This window comes from Solanum pennellii, chromosome 11 (assembly GCF_001406875.1).
Source record: "Solanum pennellii chromosome 11, SPENNV200".
In the NCBI taxonomy this organism is placed as follows: domain Eukaryota; kingdom Viridiplantae; phylum Streptophyta; class Magnoliopsida; order Solanales; family Solanaceae; genus Solanum; species Solanum pennellii.
The window spans coordinates 11,412,976-11,434,003 of NC_028647.1; the positions used below are offsets into that span (position 1 = coordinate 11,412,976).

The 21,028-nt window shown below is 36.2% G+C and overlaps 1 protein-coding gene across 2 annotated transcripts in view; it reads left to right on the forward strand.

Annotated features, from left to right (window-relative positions):
- Positions 1-10,923, forward strand: part of LOC107004603 (nuclear pore complex protein NUP88) — a 28,338-nt gene extending 17,415 nt beyond the window's left edge. The window contains exons 8-11 of one of the 2 annotated variants that reach the window (XM_015202868.2): positions 7,282-7,464; positions 7,768-8,190; positions 8,985-9,234; positions 10,475-10,923. In XM_015202868.2, coding sequence (XP_015058354.1) covers positions 7,282-7,464; positions 7,768-8,190; positions 8,985-9,234; positions 10,475-10,740 — 1,122 coding nt within the window. In that variant the 3' untranslated portion in view covers positions 10,741-10,923. Of the gene's footprint in view, positions 1-7,281; positions 8,191-8,984; positions 9,235-10,474 lie in introns of both variants that reach the window. The other variant, XM_015202867.2, reaches the window with a different exon arrangement.
- The last annotated feature ends 10,105 nt before the right edge of the window (positions 10,924-21,028 follow it).

Genomic DNA, 21,028 nt, shown 5'->3' on the forward strand with positions numbered 1-21,028 from the left:
TTTTAATTTGCCTTTTTGTTAAATATATATTTTCACTTTTCTCTTTAACTTTTTTTTTCTTTTTCTTTTTTCCCCTCTCTTTCTCGTTACTCAACATTAACCTCACCACCATTTCCTCCACCTTGAACCACCATCACTATACTAACGACATCTTTTTATCCATCTTCTAATATTTTCTTTACAATTTGCTTCACGGAGTAAAGACCAATATAATTAACCATGGTTAATAGTGTGGTAGATGCAATACCTGCTTATATGATGTCTGTGTTCCCAGCACCAGATAAGGTCATACAGAGGATAGATGCTTTGAGAAGAAATTTCTTTTGGCGGGGAAATGAAGACAAAAAGAAGTTTCATCTAGTCAAGTGGGAAGAGGTCATAAAAAACAAGAAAGACGGGGGACTGGGGATTAGGAACATGAAGAAACAATACAAAAGCCTAATGCTGAAATGGCGTTGGAAGTTTATCACAGGAGAGAATATGCTTTGGAGAGAGATGATCAGGGCATAATATGAAATGGAGAATCGGTGAATGACAAAGATGGTGACTACACTATATGGATGTGGTATCTGGAGATCAGTAAGTAATCTTTGGTCTCTGTTTCGTTCTAGAATCAGATTCCAGGTGGGTAATGGAATGAAGGTGTCATTTTGGGAGGACAGATGGATAGCCCAAAGAACCCTAAAACAATTATTTCCGGACTTATATACACTGAGCTATCAACAAAATGCAACTGTGGCTGAAATCTGGATAGGACAGGGGTGGAACTTACATCTTAGGAGGAATCTAAATGATTGGGAGTTGGGGAACATAGTGGCCTTCCATGATACAATGGCACAATTTAGTAATATGACTAGGGAAGAAGACAAGGTTGTGTGGAAGATTGGCAGCAAAGGGGTTTTCAGTGTCAAGTCAGCTTACAAAGATCTCAATCATTCAAATTCAAATGACAGGAAGGAGCTCTGGCCATGGCAGTTGATATGGAAACCTAAAATCCCATACAAGGTAATTTGTTTCACATGGTTACTAGCAAAGGAAGCAGTGCTGACACAAGAGAATATAAAGAAGGGGAAGTTCCAACTATGCTCAAGATGCTTTTTGTGTGAGGGACAGGCAGAGACGGTCAACGATCTCTTCCTGCATTGCAAATGGACAGATCGATTATGGAGAATATTCAGCAACCTTAGGAATATCATTTGGGTGAAACCAAGAAACATAACACAACTCCTAAATTGTTGGATCAATATAGGCAATACTACAATTAAGGAGGAGAGATGGAGGATTGTCCCAGCTTGTATATGGTGGACAGTGTGGAAAGAAAGGAATCAAAGATGTTTTGAGGGCAAGAAGAACAATTTGCAGAATTTTAAGATGAATTGTATAGCTCTTTATTATTTTTGGTGTAAACAGAAAGTTTTAGTACAAGTAGAAGAACTTTTTGATGTTATAGACTATTTGTGACAAAAAGCACAGATGGAGTCAATCTAGTTTGTAATACTTTTGGAGGGGGGCTACTTTGACGTAGTATACCTGTGGATAAATAGGAAAAAAAATTATCATTCTCAAAAAAAAAAAAAACAGAAGAAGAAAGATTGGAATCAAGACAAAAAAGAGAAAAGAAAATAGAATTATTTAACACCTTCCATCATTGAAGTGTCCATTTTATTACTAAATTTCTTTTTTGATAAACGGAGAAATCCATTCAATTAAAACATTTATGATTGTAAAATAATTTTCTTCGATCATGAATTTCATAAAGTAAATCTAAACATGAGTTTTTGGTGTTTGATCTGGGTATATAGTCCCAGCCACTTGGGTTATAGATACCTTGATCGCTCCACTTGACGAGTGTATATTGCCCGACACATCAAATTTGATGAGAGCAAATTCCTATTTGCCGAACCTTCTGTCCTTGGCCCTCCCCCATCCCAACCAACTTCGTCACACCCTTTGATTTCTCTCCTTGTTGCTATTGCTCCAAATTCTAGTCCTCCACAACCGCCCACACCTCCTAGTTTATTTCACACCCGCACCTCGTGACACTCCTCATTCTTCGTCACCACATTATAGTACCTAGTCACGGTCCCCACCAAACAAATGTACCCATCATCCCTCCTAGTGAGTCTTGTCCTTCATCGTCGACCTTGTCCTTGCCTACATCACCTCCAGTGGCCGACTTCTCTAATTACAGTCTTGTTTCTAATCCGCCTCTACTACCCAAGCCACATAATAGTAATAATTGAATTATATCTTTCGTGGTCTTATAATCTCAAATTAGTTCAAAATATCAACACTATTAATCTACCTTCTCACTGGTTTTGGGTCAGTAACATGCATCAATTATCAGATTTTATCTTCAAGCTCTATTGTTGTTTGGTGAAGACCCAAGAATTTGACCATCGACAGCTCGTAATAAAATTGATTACAAATTTGGTGTCATGGAGACAAAGAAATAACATAATAAAAAAATTCAAAAGTGATGAGTAATCAAGCTCGTCAAGGTGCTGAAGGATGGTATAAGGTGATGGAAAAATGATAATAAAATAGTTTTTTTTTTAATCGTGGGTGACTGATTTGGAAGAAGGGAATGAAAAACAAAAGAGAAGAAGAAGAAGGAATAAAAAGAACAATGATCTTTTTGTAATTAATCAAAATGGGGATAAAGAGATAAAAATAAATATTAATAACAAAAAATGACAGCTGGCAGCGAGTGTGCATCACTAGACGTTGAGAATGTGGTTGTCTAGTTTTAGGGTGGTAAATATTAGTTTTTAAAGAATCCAGTGGGGTAATAGGATCCCCTACAAAGTATAAGTGTGATGTTGAGAATCCGATAATAGGTTAGGGAGGCATTTCTCAACTTCCTCAAATTTTTTTGATTTCTTTCTTTCCAGATATTCCACCATATTCCACCAGATGCATGCTGAAACTATTCTCCCCACCTCTTCTGACTCTTGCTACCTCCCTTTTCTAATCCAACGGCTTAATAAATCTCCTGAGTGTCTGGGCATAGTTCAGCAGTCCAGTTTACACTGGCTATGCCGGTAAATAAAGTTTAGACCTGTGCTGTTCTCTTGCAGTGGAGAAACAGGTGTTTGTTGGTCTTCAGATCCTCTTTGCACGGAGAACACCTCGTCTATAGTGCAGTGGAGAAACAGGTGCTTGTTGGTCTCCAGAGCCTCTTTGCACAGAAAACACCTTGAGGCTATGTTGGTGCCCCTCCTCTACAGTGCCTCATGAGTCAGACAGGCTCTTTTAGCTACCAGCCAAGTGAATCTTTTCACGTTGGTTGGAGCCACTCTTCCAGATTCCTTTCATGGGTCTGTTGTTCTACATGCACTTCCTACTGAATAATTTTTTTAAAACAAAGATACTTAAGAGGCCATAAAGTCTATTAAAACACCAACAAATTAAAACATTGAAAACCAAATAAAATAAAAACAAAAACATATGACAAGAAAGAAAATGAAAAGCTGAGAAACTGTTAGGAAATGTTTTGAAAAGCTTTGAGGGTAATTTTGTAATTATTTATTCTAATGCAAGTGTGAAATGCTATGTATTACTAATACCTAGAATTACTTGGTATTAGTAATACACAATAGAGTGTATAACTAATGTAAGCATTAGTTATACATGGCAAGAAAATGTGCGCCAAGCAAGGTACTACTACTACACACCTAATGCATGCATTACACTCTACCAAACGACCCCTTGAAGACCCATTTGCCCCTTAAATCTCTTTTTATATCTTTTCCATCATAATAGTGGAGGACATCTTTGTAAATTAATTTTTTTATGCAATGCATGCTTTATTTAATACATCAAACCAAACAATGCATATAAATAATCTATATAATTAATGCAAGCATAACTAATACATGCATTGCTAATACAAGCATTACTAATACACTATATTAAGCATTATTCTTATACACTCTACCAAACGACCCCTAAGTAGTGTAGGGGTTATTTTTTACCAAATGTTTGGTATTGCTTCCCACCCCATCTTGTGTTCGGGATTAAAATTCGACAAAAAGTTTTCTTTTCAATTATATCCTTAGAATTATTATGGGATTTTTATTTCATGTAATTGGGGCAAGATAGATAATTGTTTGCCAATATTATTTTTTATGGCCTTCTAACTATCTAGGAGAAGAACAATTGTATTGCAGCGTTTGCTATTTTCTTAGTTAAATTATTTGAGGGTAAATGATTGTCATCTTAACAAATTTATCAATCAGCGTTAATTTTCAATATATAAAAGATAGACCATCTACTTTTAAAACCAAAAAGACGGTAAACAATAGTGAAATCGAATAAATCATCTACATTTACAGATAAAATAATGCAAGTTGTAGTTTTAATAAGTATGCAATTTTATAAATTGTTCAAAATACAAATAATTAGAAAACCACATATATATATATATCAACAAAAATACATTCAAGTCACAAACGTCATGTGGTGATATATTTTACTTTATTATTAGTAAATGATAAACAACTCACATTTCAAATATTATATTGATTCATTTTGGATTTATTTAGCAACAAACAACTCTTTAATTAATGAAATTTGCAAGATAATTTATTTAAATAAATTTAGTAGTACAAATATAAAATATAAAATCAAGAAAATAAACAAAATGATTAAAATGATTTGAGGATACTTTTGTCTTTACTATGGTAATCCCATGGTATTAAATCATATGTATTACTCATACCACCAAATGGAAGGTATTAGTAATACATCATATAATACCATGTAGGGTGCATGCATTAGTTATACATGGGCCCACAGTGCCTACCAAACATAGTACTAAATAATACCATACATAATACGTAGATTGTTTCTCTTAATACTCCCTACCGAACGACCCCTAAGGGTATTAAGTTGCATTCTGTTGACAACTAGAAGGACATCCCCTAGTAGGTTTTTTGGTAGAGTCATGGTAAACATAAGAGATCTTGTCACTTCTAATACATGCCTAATTTTCTTCAGTCATATTTTGTGCACTAGAATAGGGACTAAGTTTGACGGATTATCCCATTAAACTCTAAATAAGCACCAAATCTTTTTCCATGTATCTATGCCATTGCTAGTTTGCTAGATTTTTTTCTTAGCCTCAAATTAAGTACTAATCATCATCTTATGAAATGACTGAAAGCAAGTATCAAAAGTGTACGGCATAAATTGCTTAGCGATTTGGGGGTGCATAGTATTCAAAGTGTGCCACATCTAATATATGTAACTAGTTCCTTGTACTGCTCACCTCGGTTCTTCAATCGTTGAGTTTGGTGCTTATTGACACATGACAGGCTCTTCTAAAGTCTTACAAAACTACTCTTCTAGTCACAAAGGGATTTATGTCGGAATAGCTAATGGCTTTCTAACCACTGCCTTTGGAACGTATTCGATTGTCTGTACACCTAATAGGCTGATATTACATTACCACCCATTCTTTATATACCGTAATTTCCTAAAAATCTATTACTCCCTGTCCCAATGAATATTGCTTAGAGATTTGTAGGTGCATAGTATTTGAAAGTTATGTCCTAACAAGTGAATTATTGGAATCCCATAAACCATTATCAAATGCAGTAGGTTGGTTCTGCTCGCCATTAATATAACCAAAGCAATTTTCTAAATTTAATATAGAGCAAACAAGACCTTGACTAATCACGATACGCCTCATATAATTTCATAGTATTGGTTTTTGTAAGAGAATTATTATCTATTGCTTTGTGTCCCCCACAGAAGAAGAAAAACCAAAGAAAACCATTGCATAGATCAGTCTCGTCGGAAAACCAGCTCTGCTTTGATGGAATCTAACTCTGGTTATCAGAAAAATCTGAAACTTGGTGGGTAAGCATGAAATTAACAAGAAGCAAGTAATCTCTAAAACATTAGGGAGTAGTCATTGGTGACACCCCCTCCCTTTTTTTGTTTTTTGTTTTTTGCTGGGAGGGAGAAACACACCTCAAAAGGCAGCAAGGACTTTGATACCATGTTGAATTTGAGTAAGAAGAAAAGGCTTCTTTGTATTTCAGTATATCATATTGTTGTATGAGAAGGGTTTTACGTAAATGAATCCTAACTAATTAAGGAAAGAAGTCAAATTCAATAAAAGAAAATATTCTATTCCTATACTTACGCTAGGAAAAGGAAAAATAAAGTTTCCTAAAGTTGTGCTAATTAATTAACACAATCAAACCTATTTTTTTTTCAATATTATTGTTGTGTTTACCATGCATGTTAGATAGATATAGCAGTCACTAGATGGGCTTCATCGGCACCATTTACCTTGAACTTCTTCAGAAACCAACATTAATTTGAGTTTCAAAATATGAAGGAAGAAGTCTTCTATGTGCCTGCCCCCTTTCTGAATTTGGGATAAACAATGATAGTAACATGGCAGTATAAAATGTTGCAAGTTGTAATATTTTTAAAAATCAGAAGATCTATTGTATTGATGCATGTAAGAGAAGAGAACAAAATAGTTATCTACCCTTCAATTGAACGTACACGGATGACAAATATATTGACATTTGATTTTCGACTGGATCGCACTAGGAAGAAGAAAGATACAGTAGAAAGTCTTTCCCGTCTGTCCTTATTACCTAGTGCATTGAATTTTTTGCCCAACTTCTTGTCTTGTTGGATGAGAAACTCTTATTCTGTCTTAGTTACTTGTAACAGGTTGTGGCAGGTTTGATTTCGTGGAATATAATACAAGACTGTTGCCTTCTCAAAAAAAAAACTTGTGTATTGGTGAAGGAGTCCAGACTTGAACAAATTTTAGAAACTGTAGACTATAAGTTGTGGTGGAAAACATGGTGAAACCAATTGAGACTTATTTCAACATAAATAACTCTATTTTCTCTTCCATGCATCTCCTCAGATAGAAATCCGCTGAACTTCCATTTCTGTGTGCAGAGGGGCCTCATTCCAGTTTTCTTTCTTATCCTTTTTATGCTGAAACAAATACCACTACAAGCTTTGATTAGATGAGCACTGCATTCTCCTTTTTTCTGTTTCTTGAAGTGGAGAAAGTGTACGTGAAATTGCAATTTTACACGGTGACATCTAAGTTAAGCTGCACAGCTATTCTTGTTTCTCTTTATGAAGGAAAAGAGGTTATTTTCAGTCAGTGCAAAACACTATTGTGTGCTGGCTTATATTTTGGTTATATAATGGAACTGTTTTCTGGAAGAGATAGCTTGCTTGATTCTCTTTCCAACTATGTAACACCTTATGTTGTAACACTGGCTTCACTTGCAGGGACCTTTAAGTAAAGTAAGTCATGGTGTTGAAGATGACTCAGTTCATCCTCCAGTTTATGAAGGGCGTGCTGTCAGTTTTCTTTATGATTTAGTTAGCAAAGATTCTATCCTAGTAACTGCTTGGAGTAGGGGGCAGTTGCAGATAGATGCTTTAGCTGATGAAGTGCAGCCTGTCTGGAAGGTTAGTAGTCCACCTCGGGTATGTCTGGATTCAACTGATAGTATAGTTGGGCTTGCAATGATTTGCGAGTCATTGTCAAGTGACACCTCCATTTTGAAGCTTGATGTGCCACCAGATCATACTTTATGGTTGGGGCATCCACCTCCTCTTCTGAGGTTGGCTATTGTGGATTTAGCTCTGCCCAGAAGAAGCAGTTCTGTTTTATCAATGTTTGTTGATCCCATTATTTCAGAAAGAATATATTGCCTTCATGAAGGAGGAATTGATTCAGTAGTGTTGCACTTTTTGCCTTTCACTAATCAGACTCGTGGCAAAGAAGACATGATGAGAAGTCCCTCTGTGCATCCTGTTCTTAGCACTTCCCAAGGAGAAGCATCCTCAGCCAGCCCACTTTCTGGTTTCTTGGCTCTATCAGATTCTTTTGGAGATTCATGGATTGTGGGTCTTACCCCTTCTAATGAGTGTATAATGGTTGAGATGGAGACTTGGAATACACTTCTTCCCCCAATTATTGATAAGGTTGACAAACTCATAGGTGCAGAAGTGCCAAAAGATACAGATTCTACTATCATAAGCAAAGAGCTCCTAACTGGGCCCAGGGTAGTTCTTTTGCCTCCTTCATCACCTCATTTGCGCTCAGTTTCTGCGGATTCAATTGAAGGCCGATCAACCCTTCATCAATATTTCAAGCTTTTTCATGAAAACTATGTGGAATATGCCCACAAGGTAACATTCTGCTGTTCGTACGCTATAGTTCTGATTTGAGATGTGACTTTTTCCTGTTGAGCTCTCTTTTTTTTGTTGGATATCGTCTTATCATCTGTAAGTCTTCATATTTCCCCCTCGGAGGGGACAAGGGGTGTGCCTTATTTTATCTGCTAGTGAAAGTTTTGGTGGCAATATTCTTTTACTCCCTGTGTCCCATTTAATATAAGGTAGTTTGACTCGGCACAGAGTTTAAGAAAAAAAAGGAAGACTTTTAAAACTTGTGGTCTAAAATGAATGATAGAAATTTATGTGGCTATAAATCATTTCATTTAGGGTAAAATATACATTTTAAAGTTGAATTGTTACTTAATATAGAAATGTGGCCAGGATGGGGTTCTTTACTTAGATGATCAGATGCATCTGTTGGATGCTACTTTGTTTCTGTGGAGCATATACTGAAATATTTCTATATACTTTGTAAATGGAGCTCCTACCCCTCCATTCCATAATAAGCAATTTACTTGTTAGAAAAGATTGAGTGGAAGACATTTTTATATAAACTGTTAGCAGTTTTCTTGTAATGATGGTGTTGTTAGTTCCCCTACTATCTGAGGATGTATTTCAAATTTCAACTGTGCATTGCTTTGCACGGAAGAGGAATTTAATCCTTTGGTTCTGTGCACTCTTCCTTCTCATTTCTCACTTGGGTCAGAATTAAAAGAAAATCTTTATTTTTCTGTCTTTTATCAGTTCTTTTGACAGTAGAGGGTCTCTTCATGTTATGACTAACGGTAATTTTGTTCTGTTATCAGGTGTACTTTGAGCTTCAACATCATGCACCTCATGTAAAAAAGATCATTGATGATCAGTATTCTCGATTATGCAAAGCACAGCAAAAGATTTTGGAAGTTGAAAGGAAACAGGAAAAGATCGAGGATCGTGTTGAGCATGCAGTTCGGTTTCACGGTGAGCTAGAAGAGCGCTTGCAAAGCCTTAGACACCTGCCGGCAGCACATAAGACATCTCTATCTAAAGCTGAACGAGAGTTTAAGTCTGAACTTGGTAATATGCTCATCGAATGCCAATGCTTAATGTAATTTTATTTTTGGTTTGTTGTGAACGCTAGCTCATCATGGTGTAGAAACTGATATAATGCACGTATATATGTCTAGTCTTTTGCATTTGGCCGACAGACTATTTCTACCACCTCTCTGGATGCTCTAGAAGCCAACCCCTAATGGATACTGGCCTGTAAGCCCTAACAATGGCCAATGAGTTATTTGTCGGGCTTAATTCATAATGTCTCTGATAGTTCCACCAAATTTCTTGCTTACACACCTTACGAGGGGCTTCAGGGTGGGGGTTCCCTTTACCCACCTTAATTTGAAAATTCCCTGGCTAATACCCAATGATTTGGAAACATGGGAGACGTATGGACGAAGCGGAAGCGAGCATGTTGGCTTGAGTTTCCAACTCTTTGATTGTTTTTAGAGCCTCAAATTTTAAAAATAAAGTGAGGCAGAATCAACTGTCCGGATCAATTCAAATGATCCAACAGTCTATCATTCTTATTCTATGATTTTTTTCATTCTCCTTTATTGAGTTTTTTCTTTCCCAGCACCTCCTCCTTCTCCACCTCCATCAAAACCACCACCGCCACTGGCAACATCCTTTGTTCTCCACCACTGCACTGCTTTCAAGACCTCAGCAATCCCACCTCAAACCAGTCTAGTGGAGTTGCTGGGGTCAGAGATGTTTGGCGGCATTTATGGTGGTCATGTCTTTTTTCTTTTGGGTCGAGCTGATGCCAGATTGGTGCGTTGAGAGAAAATGTGAGTTGAGTGAGAGAAGAGAACATTGAGTTTGTGGGAGATGGGGGTGGATTAAGGGGGGTGGGGAGGGGGGGGGTGGTTAAAGTTGAAAATCAGTGGTCGTGTGAGCAGCTGTATAGATTTTTTGGATGGCTGAATGGGATGTTTTGCTAGAATTGAGGGTGTACAGAAATTGGGACCGGTGTTTTTCTTTTTCTTGTGGGTGAGGTCTGAAAGGAAGCGAGTGATCCTATGTTGAAACAAATGGAGCGGGCGGTCCGTAATGATGGTCAAATAGTTTCTCCCTGTATAAGTGGCGTGTAATACCCATCCTGAGAATAATTTTGTTTTTTAGGCTAGTTAAAGGGATCTTAGTTTTTTTACGGTGTAAACAAGAAATAGGTGTAAGCTTGGGTGGAAAAGTATGTATTTTTGTTCTGGCTTTAACCTTTTGAGTATGGAACTGAACATTATGTTTTTACGTCATGCAGACAGATTTAGGGGAGTGGAGTTGGATGCTCTACGCTCTTCTATTGAAGCAGTAAATGCCAGGTTGAAAAGATACACACATTCTCTACAGCCCAGCCAGTCAAATGAAGAGCGACAAGTATCAGTGAGGAGAAAAGTGCGTGTCCAAGAAAATGAAATGTCACTGCTGAAAGCATCACTTGAAAAGCTGTCAGTCATGAACAGTGAAAATGCAAAGAAGGTTAAAGTAGTTGAATCGGCGCTGAAAGGCCGTGAAATAGGCACTTGATGATATGTAGGATTGTATGTTGATTTTTGTTTGTGATGCACAAGTCTAAAGTTGTTGGTTAGTGTGTTGATACCCAGCTTGATTGCCTTTGTGACTAGTAAGTGTGTTAGGTACAAGATGGGATACTTTAAAGTGATATGAGCATTGGAAGTAGCTTTAGGCTTTTTATTAATTTCCTCCACAGATTATACTGGCCATTCGTTTTTCATCCGAATGCTAAGCACAGCGTTTTAGGTTGATTTATTCACGCGACTCATACATTTTATACAGTTTTGGAAAATTTTAACTACAAAAACCTCAATGAACTAGTCTTAAATCATCAACCACACTAAAACCAAGTTTTGTACAAAAAATAATTGAAAAGGGTAATATTTGTCCTTGTATTCTTAGAAAATAATTATATTTTTCTTTTTCTTACACTTTTTTTTGATATACTTGCCTTCGTCATTAGGCACAAACTAGTGAATTTGTCAAAAAGATAATAACATAACAATTTTTTAACTTAGGTATTACCATCTCTTTCTCCCCATCTCTATCTCTCTATGAGAACTTTTAGCAAAATTATCAGTTGATATCTTGAACCTAACACAAGGAATAGATTTATGACAATCAGAACCTCATATAAAATATAAAATATAAAATATAAAATAAAGAAGAAATATAGAAAGAACATAGGAAGAAAGATAATAATGCGACATCATTTTTGGATCATAATCATTAAAAACAAAAGAAAAAATATATGAAATCAATGAACAATCTTTCAAGCTCTTGTTGACTCCACTTCCATAAAATAATCACAATTTAGTAGCCTTTATCTTCTTCTTCAAGTCAACCAAAATATGAATATAATAAGCACCGAATACATAATAACTTAAAAGGTGATATACTCATTCATGTCTACTGTTTTTATAGGACTACAATGTGAACATGAACATAACTATTAATTACTTTAGGGGGTTAGGATGATAAAAAGTTGTGGAAATAATAAAAATAAAAATCATTAAATTATACATGAAATTTGAAGAAATGACTTTTTAATTCTTAAAATTGCATATTGAATATAATTAAGAGGGTTAAATGAGTGCTATTTAGTTCCTTTTAATATATCACATAATCAAGAAAAAATGAAGGAAGTTAAGTATACAATGTAAGTACATAAATTACTTCTATATAATAATAGTTTGACTTTTCACCAACATAACAATAAATTTTACCAAAAAATAAAAAATAAAAAATTCGGATATATTTCGAACCTTTTTTCTTAAAATATATCATACTTAAAAACAAAAAAATCACCAGTTGTTGTACCAGATCAGCCATCAACGTATATTCCTTAATACATATCACTATTTAAAATAACATAATATCAACAATTGTACCAAATCTGTCACGACCCATGAATACACCCTGGATGTAACATGACATAAGAGATCCCAAGAGACCTCACATAAGCCACTTAGATTTCATATCATAAATAATAGAAATGAGCGGAAATTTAAAACATTTTTACAACATCAAAATTTCATAACAAAAGCACAAGTCTATTATATTTGGTCTTAAAACCATCTAAAACATGAATATCTCGGGACACAACCCATACAACAATGTTTAAAATATAATATGAAAGATCAAAAGGAAATGGCGGCTATAGCCTCGGATGCTATGAGGACTCACCAATCTTCAAGTCTTGTCTCTACTAAGATCCTAACCACGGGGATGAGAGTCGCGACCGTCAGGCCCTACATTTGAATAAGAAATATAGGTAAGAGTATGCTTTAGTACAAACATGTACTAAATATGATAGCTTGCATTAACATCAACATAAGCATAAGAGCTAAATAACGTCAATTGTAAACCATGACCAATACAAGTGAATACCATCTCAAGACATACTTATGATACCTTTTGAAGTAACCTTGCTTCATCATAACTGTCACGACCGGGGAGAACCATAGAAGTAACATGACGTACTTGACCTCTCGGAGGTCTTATACAAGCCCATAGTAATCATTTATCGCATTGTCATGGTAAATTTAGCGGAAAATTTAAAACTTTCATAGCACATCATATGCTAGAACATCACTTCCATTATGTATATAAAACATAAGACATAATACATAGTTAAACTCTAAGTCTCTTTGCCATCTTAGACTCAACATCATTAGAGTATATTAGGAACACGACCCTTACAACATAAAATAATAACTAAACTGTTGCATGACATTGAATAAACATAACATAGGAAATCCTTGAACTTAAGGTCCCTTTCCTTGAGCTTGAGAAACACATATCAAGCCCTTCACCTTAGAGACTGTAACGACCCAAACCCCCCCCCCCCTAGAAGAAGGGAGCACCCTTAGGTCGGAACAATTGCGTACTTGACCTTTTGGAGATCTTGTACTAGCCTTAGCTCTCATTCATTACATAAGACATGAAAAGTAGTGCAGAATTAAAACTTTTCACGAATAAATTAATAAAAAGAAAACATCTTTCATAAAAGCTAAGGAGTGATCTCGTCTTCACAAGCCAACTTAAAGACACGACATAAATATCTTAGGGACACGGTCCTTTACATTAAATGAAAATACACAATAAGTCTTAATGATAGGAACTAAGAAATAGAACTATGCCCTCGAATATATGAGGACATACTGAGTCTTGAGAGAGTAGATTTCTGAAGCTTTGCCTTCTAGTCTTCAACTTGCCTCCAACTTATACTTACTAAGTATAGAAAAGTATGGGGTTAGTAGAAGACAATGTACTAAGTATGGCATATGAAAAAACATGCAAAAAGGAACATTTTAGTAAAATAAGCTTTCATGACAAATAAGTAAAACCTTCGTTATTTTAGAGTTGAAATAATATAAGAATCATCATTAATCACATAAAATAGAACTCTCATACTTTTAGAACCAAAAGATCACTTTACAGTAAACTCAAACAACTTTACAATGAAACATTACAGTGAACAATTCATCCCAAGCATAGTGAACTTATTTCCTTTGAGGTTTTCCTAACCAAGTTATCCTAAGACTCACTAAGGTAAGACATGAAGGGACCACCCATACACCCTCTTCAATACACACCAAAGTGATCTTTAAGACTACAAACCATAGGCTTACCTCGCACGGGAAAACAAGTCCACACTCTTGGCAAGACATTTGAAGGACAATCATACATTAAGGACTTCATGTAAGTACCCTTCTCCAATAGGAATTATAAGTTACACTAAGTGCAATGTGAGAGTAGCATCCCATACTATTACTCCACTTAGTGATCCTTGAGGATTCCCTTGGATTAAGCACTCTACATTAGTCATTCATAACTTCATTACATAAAACTTAACTTTAACTTGCTTCTTTAACATTAGACCTTAAGTCATCTAACTTCAGTTACAACACATGATAACTCATTCATATACTTCATATAAAACACACCAAGACTCCCCTTTCGAAAGGTCTACTTAGTGCAATGGATAGATAGCTTCCCGTACCACCACCTACCTTAAGTAGTCATTCTTTTAGTAGACTTAGTTCGTACACTTCATATAAAACACACCAAGACTCCCCATTCGGAAGGTCTACTTAGTTCAATGGATAGATAGCGTCCCATACCACCACCTACCCTAAGTAGTAAGTTCTTTTAGGAGACTTAGTTCATTCATTCTTTTGTGGGGGCTAGCTTAACCGACATAGACCATGAGAGCTAGACGTAGAATTTTGATACTACCCCTAACGGATGAGGGATCCCCACTTGCCTAGGGTAGGGTCATTATCTTAGCTTTTATATGGCTTTTCCAATAGCTACACCTATGCGGGCACATAGTTAAGGGATAAGGAGATTGCTACTAAGTAACTCATTCTCTACTAACGAGGAGTACTCATCTCAAGAGGTACATTGGAAATACAACATCTCAACTCACGAAGTGTAACCGCCCTTCTTCATATCCTCTTGGTGCTAGGTCTAACTCCCCACATATTCTCAACATTTTATACCATAGGTTAAGGATTACTAGTGGACACCACATCTGAACTCACGAAGGGCATCCATGCTCCTACCTATCTTCAAAACCTCTTGGAAGGTAGTGAGGTTGCTACTAAACACTTCATCTCAACTCACGAAGAGTGTTCACCCCAAAACTCCCCTTAATCACATTTACTAATTTCATTCATTCATTAAAGTGTGAGTATATGAGTGTAAATGTGAGCACACCTTTCATCTAATCACCATTTCATTAACATTGAATTCTAAGCATGCTTAAACCTTCATTCATCATATTTCACACTTAAACATACTTCACATAATCATATAGTTCCTTTAGACATTATCTCTAGCATACTTCACATAACAAGCTTCATAAAGCACATAAACAAGAACCACATCATTAATATCATACTTCACATAATATGACCTAATGTCCTTATTCACAATACACAAGTAGATTCATATTCATATATTCAAGTAAACACCGCCACCAAATGTGGACCATACCACTCAAGAGCATTTCATAATAAGAGTTAGACAATAAGACCAACTTACCATTCATCCAAGCTTTCAACAACTATTCATAATTCACTCAAAAATTAATCATAAAATAGCTCTTAGGGTAGTAGATAAACCACAATATCAACATGAAGAAACCATATTTCAAATACTACACAATCATATTCATATAACCCATTTCTCAAGCTAGAAGTTGGAAATATGCATAAGCATGGGTTTATTAGGGTTTTGAGGTTAAAATAACCAACTAACACTAATAACAACACATTTGAATCATTAAAACATTTTTACATGAAGACCCATGCTTAGAGTCAAAGATAGAAGAAGATAGAGTTTGGAAACCCTTTTTTGAGATCTTTTAGAAATGACTCATTGAATGGAAGAGAGCTCAAGGATGGCTACCATACCTCAAATAGAAGGAAACCCACTATTTTTGATGAAGAACACGTCCACCAACAGCCCTCCAAGCCTTTCCTTGAGTCCAAGCTTCTATGGGTTTTGGGAGAGTCTTTCTTTAGAGAGAGAGTTTAAATATTTGAAGTGAGGGGTCTTGTCTAGGTCTAGGACTTAAAACTAATTTAATATACCTAAAAAACCCTAAAAATATCCTCCTAGGTTCATAAAAGACTTGGGGTGAATTTACAAAACACCCCAAGCCAAAGTAGTGAAACGTGACAACTTTTGCAGGGATCCATCGACAGACCCAAGCAACGGGGCAACGACTGAACGATGGCCCGTGCTGCATGGGCGTCGTTTGAGTCTGTATCTGGAAAGGGGAGGGTTTATCTCCTAGGTTAAGTCTTGACCTACGCCCCTAGACGATGGGGCATCGTCTAGACTACGGCCAGTAAACTGCTAGGGCGTCGACTGCCTAGTTTTGGCAGCTTGGTTGCCAAGTCTTGGATCCTCTTCTAGGACCCCTTGTGGGTCCTAGGTGAAGTCGTACCTAGATTTTGAACCCCTATACATAGTCTTCTAGGTCTTAGGAATATCCCACATCAATGTTGATTAAAACAAACACGTAAAACTCACTAAAACACATGAAGACACACAAACACTTTCTAAGGCACATCTTCTGAACGTCATGAACATTCTTGGACGTTTGACCTCGAAACGTCACCAAAATTCACACACTGCCTAATCACATCATTTTAAACCATTTTAACACAAAATTAACTCATGACACATTTACGAAGCTCTAGTTCACCTTAGTTCGTTTTAGGATATTACAGAGACATCCTTTAAGCATCCATAACCTACACTTTTTGTAAAAAGGTGAAGAAGAATGGTGTTAGTACAAGAATGCACTAAGTATTACAACCATGCAAAAACATGAATTTAAAGATGACATTTTTTTAGAAACCATGCATCGTGCCTTTTAGTAAAACTTCTTGAAACATTAGTACAATAAGTATAACATAGCTCATAAATATCATATAGACATGTACAATAGTCACAACATCATATAAAGATACATATTACAATTAGTGCACATTTACCATTTCATAACATTACCTTGCTTTTACCTTAACTACCAAGTAACCGTCTAGTGATACTTGGTGCAATGCAGGAATAATGTCCCATTCCACCATCCACACTCAAGCATCACCTTAAGGCCACCAAGGTGAACATTCACACAACCTTCATTACTTACAACATACACATTCATGGAAACATAACATATCATAAGACTCATATTTCACATTTGACTAAACATACTTTATGGACCACATAGAAGACTCATTCAAAGATAACATACATGTCAACACTACCAATGACATCCTAGGAGGTAGTAGTCAATAATAGCACACTTGGACTTCACTTCATAAAGACATCATAAGAACTCTATCCAAAATCCCAATCTATGCCTACTAGTGCAATGTACATGTGAAGCCCATAACCTAACACATACTAAGTAAACCTACAAAGAAACCACAAGCATCATCATTTACTTCATACATCAACATGACAACTTTAGTCAACTACATGCATAACAAGAGAGACCTTCATCATATAATCAATAAGTCTAATATTATGCATATAAGGTAAGACCACATCATATAGACTCATTAGGACTCATACCATGCATATCATCACAAAAAGAAGAGAACACTACAATGTCATGCATAAGGAATATAAACATAGTCATATGCATTAGAAAATCTTCCTAGAACTCCCTTCAGGAGCTACTTGTGCAATGCATAGATAAAGTCCCATACCTCACCTACATTAAGAAACTTCCCTTAGGTTATCCTATCTAGGGTCCTTACTTTACTTTCATTGTCCATTTTACTTTAGGGAAACTATGTCCTTAACGGACACTAAGACCATGGGTGCTAAACAATGGAATTTGGAGTTATATAACTTTACACCAAAGGAAGGTGCTCTACCTTGCCAAAGTAGAACACTAACATAATGCTAGCATATTAGGTGATATCACTTGCTAGATCCTATGGGGCAATCATAGTTTATGAAACTTGGAGGCGTATATGGAAACCCTCTTTATGCCAAATAGGGCATTGCATTTATCCACCTCGTGAGAATTATGGTGAACTTACCTTTCCACATTGGGAAGGGACACCCCTCAACTTCAAGTTCACTCGGTGCTAAGCTAAGTTCCTTTTATTGAAAAGCCTTTATTACCATTACTTTATAAAAAACAGGCTTTAGGAGAGTTAACCCCTCATATGCTTAGCTCATAGGTCATATATGAGAATTTATCAACCTAAATCATGTGAGAAAACCTTTCACATGGACATAACATATTCAAGCACCATCTAGTTTAGGATACCCTTGAGAATACCTTTCAAGAGCCCCTCTATTGACTAGATCATCATACATGCCTAATGAACATGTTTTTATGTATGTGTATACATATATGTGAGCAAACCTTTCACATAAACACCCTTAGACCACACATGTTCATACTTCATTTCATTCATGCATAAGTGTTGTATATGTGTAACTATATGAGCAATCCTTTCATATAAACACATTTAGACACTATACATATTCATAACATACTCATGCATTCATATTCATGTACATAGATAACAAACCTAGGAACTGTCCTATCAAGGCACACATGTGCAATACATAGACAAGGTCCCATTACCCTTGTCATACTAGTACACCTATCAAGTCATCCTAGTTAAGGGATACATAACATACTTCATGGATATATACTCTACATGCATAGTAGTAGACACAAGTGCATATGATAATACCCTTTCATTAGACACCATGAACCTATACTATTTGTAAGCATGCATGAGGTGTGTGTGTACATTGGACAACATGATCACATAATGGAAACAATCCTAACATTGAGGAAGCCACCTTACAAAGGTCACAATACACATTCAAGTCCCCTAAATGATAGACAATTCACATATAGAGTAATAGGAACTATAGACCACACACAACAACATCCTAATGTAGGATACAAGACATCTTTATTACTTGAATCTAAGACTTCTAATCATGCTTAAGACCACACATTGATGTAGAGGTTCATAGGTAGGGGTCATGCTACACAAGAGTAACCAATCATCAATAGACCTCGACCATGTCAAATGTATAGACCCCTAACCTTAAAATCTTCATTCATATATAGAAAGCATCATCAATATAACCTAGATCATGAAATAGCATAGAAGACTAGGCATAATACTTCACATTGTGTGAGTATCACAACCAAACTTTCAAGATACAATTGCCTTCAAGGCCATGATCACATCATATATATAATGACAAGAAAGTAAACAACGCCACCATAAGTGGACCATACCACACAATGCCATACAAGGCCAATTCAACTACCAATTCTATATAAAGTAGAGGAAAATAGGGCAATCTTACCAATACTCCAAGATTTGATCATCATTGATCAATTCCCAATGATTCATCATCAACTAACATTAAGGAATATAGAACTAAGCAACTGATTACATTCTAAACATAATTCAATCATCATCTAATCAATATCAAAAGAACCCCATTATATCATAATTTGAGAAATTAGAGAGATCATGGGTTCTTCATGGAATTGGATTGAAATTCATCTCAAAATCATTTATTAATCATAAATTCATCATTATAATGCTTTTGAAATCAATTTGACAATGGACCTATGGCTAGATTGAAAATTGGGAATTTTCGGTCTTTGAATCACTTCTGAAAATCCTTGATTCAACTCCTTAGATGAATGGATAACTAAAGATGAAGGATCACCATACCTTATTGATTGACGACCCATGAGAAATTTGAGAAGAAACCATCAAAGTCTAGCCCCTAGCTTCAACTTCAGTTTTCCCTCCAATGGAGGTTTAGAGAATTTGGAGGAGAAGACAGTTTTAAGATTTTTAATTTTCTTATTGGGTGTTGGGGTTTTGACTTGGGAAAGGGGTTAAATAAGTCTTAAAAACTTCTTATAACCGTCTCCAAATATTACCAAAACACCCCCACACTTATATGGACTTTTAGACATGTCAAACTTACTTTCATATTCGAAATCTTCATCGGGGAGCTAGTCCGCGATGTGGAGATGTTCCCACGTGATTTTTGGAATTAATTCGTAGAACAGTAGAGTCCACATTGTGTACGCAACGCGGACCAAAATTTTGGACCAAGGACACCCTAGTACGCGATGCGGACCCATTCCGTTCATGAACAAAACGTTGCTGCCTTGGGCAGCTTATTGGCCCAAGGTTGGGTCCTCCTCAAGGACCCCTAGGCGGTCTTTGGGGAGTCGTGCCCGGAAGTTTCGGCCATAAATACACTCTTATATGTTAGGGTCCTATACTATCAATTTAGCACCAAACAACATATAAAACATGCCAAGGCACACCAAGACACTGATGCACGCCCCAAGGCCAACTTTTGAACGTCTCTTACGTTTTTCGACGTTTGACCTCCAAATGATTTCGAATCAAGAATACATACTGTAAAACACTTATTTAACTTATTTAAAACATTTTTAGGCACATGTGATTCTCTAGGCAACTTAATTCATTTTGAGGGTCCTTACAATATCCCCCACTTGGGAACATTCATCCTCGAATGACAGTTGGAACATTTCAAACACTTTAAGGACTTGAATGACCCATATTGAAGCTCACAACAATCAACATATTATCACATAGAAGTCAATGAACAAACTTACAAGGAACACTAACGTTCATATGGATTGCACTCGAACACAAGAAAACAAAACTTCATTCACTCACTTCTTAATGCATCAAACACATAGGATCTTGTCATGTTCATAGGAGAAACATCCTTTTCCTAATCATAGCATGGTCTTTACACCTCATTTCATTAATAGCTCATTATGCAAAGTTGGTACTCTCGGGATATGATAAAGTTGGTATTAGAGTATAGGTTATGAAAGTGGTCTTAGTAATCAAAAAGTCTCACAAAGTCTCGTTTAGTAGAGTCTCAATCATCCTTGTGAGTCGCGACACATCTGTGGGCGAGAGACTATAAGAAGATATAGTTTCCGTTCTTTCTCTACTCTTGTGTCGTGCCGTAGAGTAAAAAGTTATGAGTGTCTTTCTTAATGATTTTCTTTGTGTTTTTAGGAAGATGACTACAATAAGGATGGCCTCTAGAAGGTTGAAAGAGGGAAGGGTGGATGAGGAGATTCCTCCTCAAGTTCAGAAAGTTGAGAAAGTTCCTTAAGGTGCTCAAGGTGTTCAAGTCCCTATGGGAGATGAAGGTAATGAGGTTCCGGTGGTTCCCCCGGAAATGACTAATGGGGAGATTATAGAGGCTTTACTTGCTT